Here is a 13,602-nt window from a genome sequence, read left to right on the forward strand (position 1 = left end):
TGTTTAAAGGTCTTACATCGGCTACGGAGAGACGTGATCACAAAGTCGTACAGAACAGCTGGTGATCGCATGCATGGTTCAGTGTTGCTCGAAGCGAGCATAGAAGTCATTTAGCTCGTCTGGTAGGCTTGCGTCACTGGGCAGCTCGAGGCTGGGTTTACCTTTATAATCCGTAATAGTTTGCAAGCCCTGCCATTTCCGACAATCGTAGACACATTCAATCTTAGTCCTGTATTGACACTTTGCCTGTTTGATGGTTTGACGAAGGGCATAGCGGGATTTCTTATAACAGTGTCCCGCTCTTTGAAAGCGGCAGCTGTAGACTTTAGCTCATTGCGGATGTTGCCTGTAATCTACAGCATCTGGTTGGGATATGTACGTTGGGTCACTGTGGGGATGACGTCATCAATGCACTTATTGATTAAGCCGGTGACTGAAGTGGTTTACAGTACTCCTTAATGCCATCGGATGAATCCCGGAAGATATTACTGTTTTTAATGTCCCTTTGGTAGGATAGTCTCGAACGGAGCTCATCCAGTTTATTCTCCAGTGATTGCATGTTTGCCAGTAGGACGGATGGTAAAGGCAGATTATCCACTCGCCGACAAATTCTCATTAAGCTCCCGGATCTGCGAATCCTGTATCGGTGTCTCCTCTTCATGGGAATGACGGGGAATTGGACCTGGTCCGAGAGGAGCCGTAAATCTTTTGCCTCCGAGTCAAAAATATTTGTCCAGCCTGAGGTGAGTAATCGCTGTTCTGATGTCCAGAAGCTCTTTTTGGTTATAAGAGACAATGGACAAAAAAATACACAGAATAGCACAATTGGTTAGGAGCCCGTAAAACAGTGGCCATCCCCTCTGGCAACTTTCTCTGAGACCCTGTACTAATTTACAGATTGAGGGTATCCTTCCCCTCCAGAGTGCCCAGAGTATCCAAATTAAATTAGAGGGGAAAGGTTGAAAAACATACCATTAAGAGAGATGCAGAAAAACAGAGCGAAATTAGAGGAGGTAGGCCAGCACGATTACCCTCGCTCCCCGATATTTCTAATTGACTGGAGATGCAAGGGTCTGATCGCTTAATGGCTTCCAGATGACAAGAAACTCACCGCCAGCTTGGTGTTTCAATTCAACTATTCTGGTTGTTTCTGTCTGTTATTGACCTACACACATAAACGGACACACATAGACACACACCCGCATGCATAGCTACATACACACACAGACACAAAACACCAATATAGGAACTCACTTATGCAGTAAGTGCATCTCCTCAAACACACACATTTTCATGGATGCAAGCATGCATGTATGTAAACACACACACACACACACGTCACCTTATTCTCCCACAGAGTTTGAGTACATTCATTACACAATGACCATCCTATTAGCCAGACACCATTGTGGGAAAGACAGAGGGATAAGTTAAAAGATGGAAGGATGGATGGAGGAAGCAGACTCAACGGACAGCCCCGGTTCCCAGACCATCCCCCTTGGAGGTATCCAAGGTCAAGTACCATAGCCCCACACATTCACATAGCTGCTTGCAAGTGTAGCCACCCACCCACAACCCAGTAGGGGAGACCGGGGTTGAGGCTCACAGGTTGGATCATAACTAGGGTGCTGTACGTCAGTTGGTGTGGGGGTGCTGTGAGCTCTGCTTTTTTCCATTGTCAAAATGTCACCCCATAATGAGCACATCTGCTCAGACCTAATGACTCCAATACAGGGGTCTCCAACTCCTGTCCTTGGGGAGCTACAGGGTGTATAGGCTTTTGTTCCACTCCAGCACTAACACATGTTTCAAATAATCAAGGTTCTGACGTGCAGCTAGTACTGCTAGTACTGGTAATTCTTCAGTCTGGACCTTGATTAGGTGAATAGTACCCTATACATTTAAAACAATTGTTTGCCTGATTCCGTTTTGTGTTTATTCCAATTCTTTCAGGTATTCACTCTCAAAATCACACTTTAATTTATAGAAAAACTAAAAAATGATGTCCACAAAAGTCCACAAAAATGTTTAACGGCCGAGTGCAGTCAAAAATGTGATATACCTGCGTTTTATATTTTATTTTATAGAGCTGTTTGAAAAGACTGCCTGAAATTTCAACTTGTTTTGGTGGGATGGAGTTTTGGCTTTCCATGGTGACATCACCATGCAGTAAATTAGTTAAATAGACCAATAAGAAAGAGTTCCAAACCTCTACTAATAACAGCACATTTTCAGATGACTCCCAGGCAGTCTTAGCAAAAGTCTTACTTGAGAAATTGCCCTTCGCTATGAAGCTTTTTGTGTTTCTTTTTGACAATGTTAATTGAAAACAATTCACAACAAGGTACTTAACTGTTACCCAAAAATGATTTGATATGGAGATAAAAACGACTGCATTGGAGCTTTAAACCACATCAGGAGACCACTTTTGAGGTCTTAGAAAAATAGAATATATGCAAGTAAGCACCAGCAAGATACCTTTGTTTGGTTAGCAATGTCTCTGTAGAGCTCATATGATCGCAAAATCCATGCATTTTCGAATAAGTTCAATACATTTAGTTGATTTTCTACTAGTTGTTTTGAATACATTTTTTTATATTGTTGAATTTAGTTTTATTTTCTGGATTCCGTGATTCTGTCCGGAACACAGATTTTATAGGGCCCTAGGTGAAGCAGGTCTGTTGGAATTGGGTTAGAACCAAACCCTGCACACCCAGGCCAGTAGCTCTCCAGGACCAGAGTTGGAGACACCCCATCCGTCTCTTGTTGATTATTGTGTAACTGCTCAGCACAAACCTCAAGAGAGGGGAAAACAGAAGACCAGTGTTGAGTACCACATCTAAAAGAAGACAAACTCATAAACAGCTGCAACTACTGTGTGTATGAAAGACTGAGTCCATGAGAAACACCATGAGAAAACTAGCAAAAACAAACATGAAACCAGTCGCTTTGGAATCTAGCCATGACAGAGAATGAGTGCAATAGACTTAGATGCCATACTGTGTATGTGTGCAAGTGTGAGTGAGTGTGTGTGTGTCTGTGTGCATGTCTGCAAGCTTTTTATGTTGTCTCGCCTGAGGGAGTTAGAAGAAACAAGAAATACACATTTCTGTTCCCAATACATGGACAAGAAAGTACTATTCTGCATTGGTCTGCGTTGGCATGCCATGCACTATACCCACCTAGGTCACAGTTGTCCCCATGGAAGCCAGGTGGGCACTGGCTCAGACACTCCCCTGTCACATGATCACAGGGTACCCCAGATGGACACTGACATGTCCTCTTGCAGGCCAGGCCATAGTATCCTCTATTACACTCTAGAGGAGAGGAGCAAAAGTGGGTTAAAGGTACTGGTTACACATTTAGGGCCCGTTTCCTGGACCGAGATCAAGCCAGATAGAACCATTCCATTGATGTATGCGTGTTGTGTTTGTTTGTGTGTCTGTGTGTGTGTGCGTGCATGTACATAGGTATATGTATATGTGAATGCGTGTGTGTGTTTATGTGTGCATGTGTGTGTATGCTTGTGTCTGGGTACGCTCATGTGTGTGTATGCTTGTGTCTGGGTACGCTCATGTGTGTGTATGCTTGTGTCTGGGTACGCTCATGCGTGTGTATGCTTGTGTCTGGGTACGCTCATGTGTGTGTATGCTTGTGTCTGGGTACGCTCATGCGTGTGTGCAGAACATCTTCTGGACCACTGACCCTCCTGGCAGTTCTTTCCCTGGTAGCCTGGTTTGCAGACACAGAGGCCATGGTTGCGGTGGCACTCTAGGGTGTTCTGTTGGACACACTGGCACTCCTCCGAGCAGCCAGGGCCGAACGCCCACTTAGGACACGCTGGGGAGAGACGGCACACCGAGCGTTAAACAGGACTGCAGGCCTGATAGGGTACACACTGCCCAACTGTTTACATGGTAGTGCAGGGGAAGAGAGGTCCGAGGCCCTTATTCATAAATATGGGTTTCATCTTATCTTGATTATTGTCCAGTCATATGGACAATATGAGCATGTCTTGCTCTTCATTGTAATCAGAAGGCTAATAGTAATACTATGCATGCCAGTCTCTCTTGGCTAAGAGTTGAGGAAAGACTGACAATCACTTCTTGTATTCATAAGAAACATTAATGTTTGTCCAAATTGCTTGCATAGTCAACTTACACACATTATTAACACACACACTTACCCCACCAGACATGCCACCAAGGGGTCTTTTTACCGTCCCCAGGTCCAGAACAAATTCGAGGAAACTAACAGTATTATACAGGTTCATGAGTGCACGGAACTCCATCTAATACAGCGCAAGTGGACAGCAAACCTGGTTTAAAAAAACAGATAAAGCAACACCTCACGGCACAACGCCTCTCCCCCATGTGACCTACTTGTTGTGTGTATGTACTGACATGTATGTGTAACTGATAGATGCGCACGCACACACACACACACACACACACACACACACACGTTAATGTTTTTAAACGTATGTAAATTGTAAAGTCTTTTGTCTGTAATGTATTTTCCGTTGTGTGTTGGACCCCAGTAAGATGAGCTCTCACCATTGACGTCGGATGACAGGGATCCTAATAACTCAAATCAAATAAAGCATCTTAGAGTTGGTGTTCTGATTTAGGATCAGTTTAGCCTTTTAGATCACATTGATCACAACAGAGGGGACCTGATCCTAGATCAGCAATCCTAGTGGCCGAACAGCCCCAGTTCACAGTAAGATCCAGATGTACCAGGAATGAGTCCTTCCTTGAGGTAATCACTGGTCCTGGCAATCAGAGAAATAGCTACAGGGAGTGAAAGGATTACATAAAGCAGTGGTTCCCAAACTGTGGAGCATGCTGGGTTTTTAAGGAACTCAGTCTGACTTTCAACTTACTCTTGAAAGTTGTAATAGTAGAATGCACAAGGTGCAATTTCTAAACTGGGTAGCGCATCATCAGTTGTCCTTTTGTCACGACAGTCATTGCAGACCTTAGAGAGCTATTTATAACTTGTCAGAAATGTCCAGATCAACTAGCCGAGGTCAGATAACGTTTTATAGCTAGGTGTTTTTGCCCATTGGTTTTGACATTCAGGGAGAAAATGTTCTAATGTTTGAGCCACTCAGATACAGTGTCACATGAACACATATAAGACATGGCAAAATGCAGAGAAATGTAGGAAATTAGCTTTAAAACCACAAAATGTTCTCTCCACCCCATATCAAAATGCATATAATTGCAGGACATTTTCTTTAAAATGGCAACAAACAAAAGCTATCCACACCATGGCAAAACATATAGAATTGCAGGAAATAAGATATAAACCTGCAAAATGTTCTCTCCTCCAACAAGAGGGGTGAGAACAGTCATGGACAGTGCTTATGCCCATAGATATAGTGTGGGATGTTCCCCTATGACAGAAGGGGGTGAATCGTTTTGGGGAACCACTGACATAAAGGAAATAGAGCGAAAGAAACTACAGGTAGAGTTAGAGAGGCAACGAGACATCATTCCACTCACTTAGATGACAGAAGCGCCCGTAGAGCCCGGGATCACACAGGCAAGCTCCATAGGTACGATGGCAGCGCCCGTTATTGGCACAGTTACACTTCTTATTGCAAAGTCTCCCATACAGGCCCTTAGGACAGCCTACAGAGCACAGAGACACAGAGGCAAGAGTAGAAAGTACAACATATTATAATGTGCACCAATATTAAGAGTTGCACTTTTAGGACAATTCCATTGGTTCAATTGTGAGCTAAATAAATTGTACATTTTTGAGAGAAAGCAATGCCATTTTGATCCAGTGCTGCATGATAACATGAATCTGTGCCAACTCACCATCCTGGCACATGTCCCCGCTGATGCCAGGCGGGCAGCGGCAGTGCCCGTTTACAGGGTCACAGGTGGCACCATTCTTACACTTACAGCTGAAGGAGCAGTTCCTGCCAAAGGTGCCCTCTGGACAAGCTGGGCAAACGGAAGGAGAGAGAGCGAGAGAGGGTGAGAGAAGCAGAGACAGAGGTAGGGCGTTATTTCTCTCAACAAAGCTATACACAGTAGATACATCATCAAAATACGAAATTTTCTGTAGGATGATTATGTCTGACAGAATGTGAACTCCATTTAAACATAAGGTAGGCCACTTTTATAGCTTCACCCAGCAATAGATAGAGAAACATTTGGTTCGACATTAGATGACTAGTAACACAACAGGGGTGTATTCATGAGTGTACACCATAGCAAACTGTTGCAAAACTTTTTGCAAAGGAAATGTTTTGCAGTCCCCTCCATGTTTACATTGGTTTCCTTTGTTTAGTTCCTAGTAAATACATTCTCAGGTGATCAGCATCACCTGTGACTTTGAGGGTTTAAACCCTGTTGATGTTTTGATGTTTTGTTTTCTCTGCATGGCTTCACTCACTCTGGTTGCAGACAACGCCTGTCCACCCATCAGGACAGTCACAGTGGCCCTCCTCCATGTCACACACGCCACCGTTGGAACAGTCGTCACACGTCAGGCTGCAGTCGTAACCAAACGTGTTGTTTAGGCACACTGGGGAGGTGGAAGAAGAGGAGTAGAAGGAAGAGGAAGAAGAAGTAAAAGAATATACAGTAGCAGTCAAAAGTGTGGACACACCTACTCATTCCATTACTTTTCTTTAGATTTACTATGTTCTACATTGTGGAATAATAGTGAAGACATCAAAACTATGAAATAATACATATGGAATCAAGTAGTAACCAAAAAAGTGTAAAACAGATCAAAATATATTTTAAATTGGAGATTCTTCAAAGTAGCCACCCTTTGCCTTGATGACACCCTTCCCCACTCTTGGCATTCTCTCAATCAACTTCATGAGGTAGTCACCTAGAATGCGTTTCAGTTAACAGGTGTGCCTTGTTATAAGTGAATTTGTGGAATATCGTTCCTTCTTAATGTGTTTGAGCCAATCAGTTGTGTTAGGGGTGGAATACAGAAGATAGCCCTATTTGGTAAAATACCAAGTCCATATTATGGCAAGAATAGCTGAAATAAGCAAAGAGAAGCCACAGTCCATCATTACTTTACAACATGAAGGTCAGTCAATCAAGGAAAACATCAATAATTTTTAATGCGCGATAGCCCCCCTTTTTTCAATTTTCGCCTAAATGTCATACCCAAATCTAACTGGATGTAGCTCAGGCCCTGAAGCAATGATATGTATATTCTTGTTACAATTTGAAAGGAAACACTTTGACGTTTGTGGAAATGTGAATTGAATGTAGGAGAATATAACACAATAGATCTGGTTGAAGAAAATACTCATGAAGCTGGCTGAGAGAATGCCTGAGTTGGTGCCTCTCCTTGTTCGGGCGGCGTTCGGCGGTCGGCGTCGCCGGTCTTCTATCCATCATTGATCCATTTTTCATTTGTTTTGTCTTGTCTTCCCCCACACCTGGTTTCAATTCCATCATTACATGTTGTGTATTTAACCCTCTGTTCCCCCCATGTCCTAGTCCGGAATTGTTTATTGTAAGTGCTAGTGCACGTTATTTCTGGTGTGCGACAGGTTTTGTACACATTGTATTGATTGTTCTAATTACGGTGATTTGTATTATTAACCTCTTGAACCTCTGGGGGCAGTATTTCATTTTTGGATGAAAAACGTTCCTGTTTTAAACAAGATATTTTGTCACGAAAAGATGCTCGACTATGCATATAATTGACAGCTTTGGAAAGAAAACACTCTGACGTTTCCAAAACTGCAAATATATTGTCTGTGAGTGCCACAGAACTAATGCTACAGGCGAAACCAAGATGACATTTCATACAGGAAGTGAGCCAGATTTTGAATGCGCTGTGTTCCAATGTCTCCTTATATGGCTGTGAATGCGCAAGGAATGAGCCTACACTTTCTGTCGTTTCCCCAAGGTGTTTGCAGCATTGTGACGTATTTGTAGGCATATCATTGGAAATTGAACATAAGAGACTACATTTACCAGGTGTCTGCTCGGTGTCCTCCGTCGAAACTATTGCGTAATCTCCAGGTGCGTGCATTTTTCCATTTTGAACAGAGGAGAAACCAAACTGCCACGAGTGATTTATCATCGAATAGATATGTGAAAACACCTTGAGGATTGATTCTAAACAACGTTTGCCATGTTTCTGTCGATATTATGGAGTTAATTTGGAAAAAAGTTTGCCGTTGTAATGACTGAATTTTCGTTTTTTTTTTCTTAGCCAAACGTGATGAACAAAACGGAGCGATTTCTCCTACACAAATAATATTTTTGGAAAAACTGAACATTTGCTATCTAACTGAGAGTCTCCTCATTGAAAACATCCGAAGTTCTTCAAAGGTAAATGATTTTATTTGAATGCTTTTCTTGTTTTTGTGAAAATGTTGCCTGCTGAATGCTAGGCTTAATGCTATGCTAGCTATCAATACTCTTACACAAATGCTTGTGTAGCTATGGTTGAAAAGCATTTTTTGAAAATCTGAGATGACAGTGTTGTTAACAAAAGGCTAAGCTTGTGAGCCAATATATTTATTTCATTTCATTTGCGATTTTCATGAATAGTTAACGTTGCGTTATGCTAATGAGCTTGAGGCTATAATTACGCTCCCGGCTACGGGATTGCTTGTCGCAACAGGTTAAACTGCGCCGTTGAAACAGAGTTTTTGCTCTCCTGCGCCTGACTTCTCTGCCGCCAGTACACACCTCTTACAGAATTACGGACCAAACTTATGGAGTCAGCAGTAGCAGGTACCCCGGGTATATGGGTGGAGGAGCGCGTCCGGGAGCACGCAGAAATCCTCCACCATCTTGGCACCGCCATGGATCGGGTTGTCTAGACAATGGACCGCTGGGAGAGACAGGGAGTTCTACCAGCGCCTCCACCAGCACAACCGGGGTCTCCACTACACGCCCTCCCTTCTCCTGGTCCCAGTGGGATTCGTCTCTCCCTTCCCCAGGAATACGATGGGACGGCTGCGAACTGTTGCAGCTAGACTTATACCTGGCAACCGTCCACCCTGCTCCTTCGGGCCGTGAGAGGGTGTCCGCCCTCGTTTCGTGCCTCACCGGGAAAGCGATGGAGTGGGCCACCGCCCTGTGGAGAGAGGGCGATGCGGCATTGGACCAGTTTGAGGAGTTCAGTCTTCGACCACCCGCCCGAGGTTAGAGCGGCGGGTGAACGCCTCTTCCATCTGAGGGAGGTCTGCGCCCATGTATTGACTATCGAGGACTGAACCAGATCATTGTGAGGTTTAGTTACCCACTACCGCTCATAGCCACAGCGAATGAGTCAATGCACGGGGCGCGCTTCTTCACCAAACTAGATCTCAGGAGAGCTTACAACCTGGTGCGTATCCGGGAGGGAGATGAGTGGAAGATGGCTTTCAGTACCACCTCAGGGCACTATGAGTACCTCGTCATGCCATACTGGTTGATAAAAGCGCCATCAGTCTTCTAAGTCTTTGTACACAAGATTTTCAGGGACCTGCATGGGCAGGGTGTAGTGGTGTATATTGATGACATTCTGATATACTCCACTACACGCACCGAGCATGTGTCCCTGGTGCCTTGGTCGCCTGTTGGAGCATGACCTGTACGTCAAGGCTGAGAAATGCCTGTCCTTCCAACAGTCCATCTCCTTCCTAGGGTACCGCATTTCCACCTCAGGGGTGGAGATGGAGAGTGACCGCATTTCAGCTGTGCGTAATTTGCCGACTCCCACCACGGTAAAGGAGGTGCAGTGGTTCTTAGGGTTTTCCAACTACTACCGGAGGTTTATCCAGGGTTTTGGCCAGATGGCTGCTCCCATTACCTCACTGCTGAAGGGGGGCCCCTTAAGTTTGCAGTGGTCGGCTGAGGCGGACAGGGCTTTTGGTCACCCGAGGGCTCTGTTTACCTCGACTCCCGTGCTGGCCCATCCAGATCCCTCTTTAGCGGTCATAGTGGAGGTGGATGTGTCCGAGGCTGGAATGGGAGCTGTGCTCTATCAGTGCTCCGGTACGCAACCGAAGCTCGGGCCCTGTGTCTTCTTCTCAAAGAAGCTCAGCCCGGTGGAGCGAAACTATGACGTGGGGAACCGGGAGCTGTTGGCTGTCATCAAGGTCTTGAAGGCTTGGAGACATTGGCTTGAGGGGGCTAAACACCCTTTTCTCATCTGGACCACCGCAATCCGGAGTACATCCGGGCAGCGAGGAGACTGAACCCTCGCCAGGCAAGGTGGGCCATGTTTTTCACCCATTTTGTGTTCACCCTTTCCTACATACCAGGCTCCCAGAATGTGAAGGCAGACGCATTGTCCTGGCTGTATGACACAGAGGAGCGGCCCATGGATCCCACTCCCATACTCCCCGCCTCCTGGTGGCCTACCTTGGCTAAGGACGTGAGGGTATATGTTTCCTCCTGCTCGGTGTGCACCCAGTGCAAGGCTCCTAGGCACCTGCCCAGAGGGACGCTACACCCCTTACCCTTTCCACAACGGCCTTGGTCGCACCTGTCTGTGGATTTTCTTACCAATCTCCCCCATGATCCTGGTCGTTGTGGATTGGTTCTCTAAGTCCTGTCGTCTCCTCCCTCTGCCCGGTCTCCGGGTCTCCGGGCAGATGGAGGAGACGACAGGACTTAGAGAACCGATCCACAATGACCAGGATCATGGGGGGGCCCTACAGACTGCAGATGCCTTGTTTACGCACGTCTTCCGGCACTACGGGGTGCCTGAGGATATAGTGTCTGATCGAGATCCCCAGTTCACGTCTAGGGTCTGGAAGGCGTTCATGGAACGTCTGGGTTCTCGATCAACCTAACTTTGGGGTTTCACCCCGAGAGTAATGGGCAGGTGGAGAGAGTAAACCAGGATGTGGGCAGGTTTCTGCGGTCTTGAACCGCAGAAAAAAAACGCAGAGTAAACCAGGATTCAACCGCAGAGTAAACCAGGATGTGGGCGGCGTTCGTGCCCTGGAACGAGATGGCACAGAACTCGCTTCGCCACTCCTCCACTAACCTCTCTCCCTTCCAGTGCGTACTGGGGTACCAACCGGTTCTGGCGCCTTGGCATCAGAGTCAGACCGAGGCTCCTGCGGTAGACGACTGGTTCAGGCGTGTGGAGGAGACATGGGAAGCTGCCCGTGTTCACCTTCAGCGGGACGTGCTGCGCCAAAAAGAGAACACAGACCGTCACCACAGTGAGGCCCCGGTTTTCGCACCGGGGGACCGGGTCTGGCTCTCAACCCGAAACCTGCCCCTCCGCCTGCCCTGCCGGAAGCTGGGTCCACGGTTTGTCGGGCCATTCAAAGTCCTGAGGAGAGTGAACGAGGTTTGTTATAGGTTACAGCTTCCCCCCGATTACCGTATTAACCCCTCGTTCCATGTGTCTCTCCTCAGGCCGGTGGTGGCTGGCCCGCTCCAGGAGCATGAGGTGCTGGAGGTTCCTCCACCCCCTCTGGACTTCGAGGGGGCCCCGGGGTACTCCGTTCGTTCCATACTGGATTCGAGGAGTCGGGCGAGGGGCCTTCAGTATCTCGTGAAGTGGGAGGGGTACGGTCCGGAGGAAAGGAGCTGGGTTCCGGTTGAGGACGTGTTGGACCCTTCAATGCTGCACGAGTTCCACCGTCTTCGTCCGGATCGCCCTGCGCCTCTTCCTCCGGGTCGTCCCTGAGGCCGGTGTCGGCGCGCGGCTCGGGGGGGTACTGTCACGACTTCCACCGAAGTTGGTTCCTCTCCTTGTTCGGGCGGCGTTCGGCGGTTGGCGTCGCCGGTCTTCTAGCCATCATTAATCCACTTTTCCTTTTCAATTTGTTTTGTCTTGTCTTCCCACACACCTGGTTTCAATTCCATCATTACATGTTGTGTATTTAACCCTCTGTTCCCCCATTTCCTTACCCGGAATTGTTTATTGTAAGTGCTTGTGCACGTTATTTCTGGTGTGCGATGGGTTTTGTACCCATTGTATTGATTGTTTTGTTTACGGTGATTTTTATTATTAAACTGCGCCGTAAACAGTTTTTGCTCTCCTGCACCTGACTTCTCTGCCACCAGTACGCACCCCTTACAGCAAACGGTGGCTACTTTGAAGAATCTATAATCGAAAATATATTTTGATTTGTTTAACACTTTATTGGTTACTACATGATTCCATATGTGTCATTTCATAGTTTTGATGTCTTCACTATTATTCTACAATGTAGGAAATTGTAAAAATAAAGAAAAACCCTTGAATGAGTAGGTGTGTCCAAACCTTTGACTGGTACAGTATACGTAAATATACTGTACATATTGGGAAAAGGACTTGGAGTAATCTTAAAAAATAACCAAATTCTACATTGGTGCAAACAAGCTGTGAAGGAACTGCTTATAAGCTGCTTGTATAGGTGTTACGACAGCCTTATGTAGATGTTACTACAGGTGTATGTATACCAAAGGTCTGGGTGAGGGTGCTCTGGGCCCGCAGCTCTCCCAGGTTGTCCTCCTCGTAGTCGTCATAACGCTCTAGCGGCTGGAAGTAATCCCCCAGCAGGGTTATCTGGGGCAGAGGGCGCTCTACTGCAATGCGACTGCTCCACTCCAATGCCTCTACTGCCCCCTCCAGGGCTGGAGGGAGAAAGTACAACAGTCATTGTCATTCTCCTTGCACACTTTCTCTCCAAACTAAAATCCAGTTGAGCATGCCACTTATTAACATAAAGCAATTTGTTGCTTGTAAACTCTGGGCCCTAGCTATAGCCTTTAACTTACTGCCAGTTATAGCCTACCACTAAGGCCCAGATTTTTTCCTAGTCAGGTTACAATCAGGTCAGGAAAACTCCTGGCCCAATGTATTATTTCTACCTGACTACCACCAAGACAGGATTCATATTTATTCCACTTACGAATACAAGAGACACGGTTCTCATCTAGCCGGTGTCCTAGGTGACAGTAGCACTGAAAGGAGCCGGCTGTGTTCTGGCAGGTATGGTCACAGCCTCCGTTGTCTACCAGACACTCATCCACATCTGCAACATCAACAACCAGAAAATGCAGATTTCCGGAAGAAAATGTATGTGCTTGCTTCAGCAGTCTAAAATATATTTCATGGTAGTGTCAGAGGTTTAAATTGTTAGAGGCAAATGTACAGTTTAAGTTGAAGCAAGCACCCTTATTAAAACAGCACAGAAAATGGCATTAAAGAGCACCATAGGTTCAGCATCATCATGACATGACATCATCGTAAAACAGCGGGGTGTCTTCCTGCTTAGAAACATCAACAACGGAACTAAAATTGGCACCATCCAATTTGCCCCCTTGTGGTGTGCAGTACACTGGGAAGAGCAAACTATTACAATCTTGACAGATTTAGATTCTGTTGATGTCTTTAAGTAAGCAGTAAGTCATAACACTGTGTAGATATATAAAAAAAATAAAAAAACATATTTGATCCAATTTTGATCAAGGAAGTTATGTTGCTTAATAGAACGTACCATCACAGCCACACCCATCCGAATTGAGATGGTAGCCAGCCCTGCAGTAGCATTCGTAACCCCCGGGATAGTTGGTACAGTCCTGCTCGCAGCACGAGCTTCCCACCTCACACTCGTCCAAGTCTGAAACATACACAGTCGTTGTTGACAAGTCTGTCTAT

At 46.0% G+C, this 13,602-nt stretch overlaps 1 protein-coding gene across 1 annotated transcript in view; it reads right to left on the reverse strand.

Moving 5' to 3' along the window:
* The window catches only part of LOC139416469 (multiple epidermal growth factor-like domains protein 6), a 76,124-nt gene that overhangs the window by 34,395 nt on the left and 28,127 nt on the right, over window positions 1-13,602 (reverse strand). Inside the window, exons 7-14 of the mRNA XM_071165096.1 lie at window positions 13,442-13,564; window positions 12,854-12,976; window positions 12,402-12,575; window positions 6,415-6,546; window positions 5,832-5,960; window positions 5,511-5,639; window positions 3,706-3,840; window positions 3,183-3,317 (exon numbers count right to left, since the gene is read on the reverse strand). Coding sequence (XP_071021197.1) covers window positions 3,183-3,317; window positions 3,706-3,840; window positions 5,511-5,639; window positions 5,832-5,960; window positions 6,415-6,546; window positions 12,402-12,575; window positions 12,854-12,976; window positions 13,442-13,564 — 1,080 coding nt within the window. The remainder of the gene's footprint in view (window positions 1-3,182; window positions 3,318-3,705; window positions 3,841-5,510; window positions 5,640-5,831; window positions 5,961-6,414; window positions 6,547-12,401; window positions 12,576-12,853; window positions 12,977-13,441; window positions 13,565-13,602) is intronic.

This window comes from Oncorhynchus clarkii, chromosome 9, assembly GCF_045791955.1.
Source record: "Oncorhynchus clarkii lewisi isolate Uvic-CL-2024 chromosome 9, UVic_Ocla_1.0, whole genome shotgun sequence".
Lineage (NCBI taxonomy): Eukaryota > Metazoa > Chordata > Actinopteri > Salmoniformes > Salmonidae > Oncorhynchus > Oncorhynchus clarkii.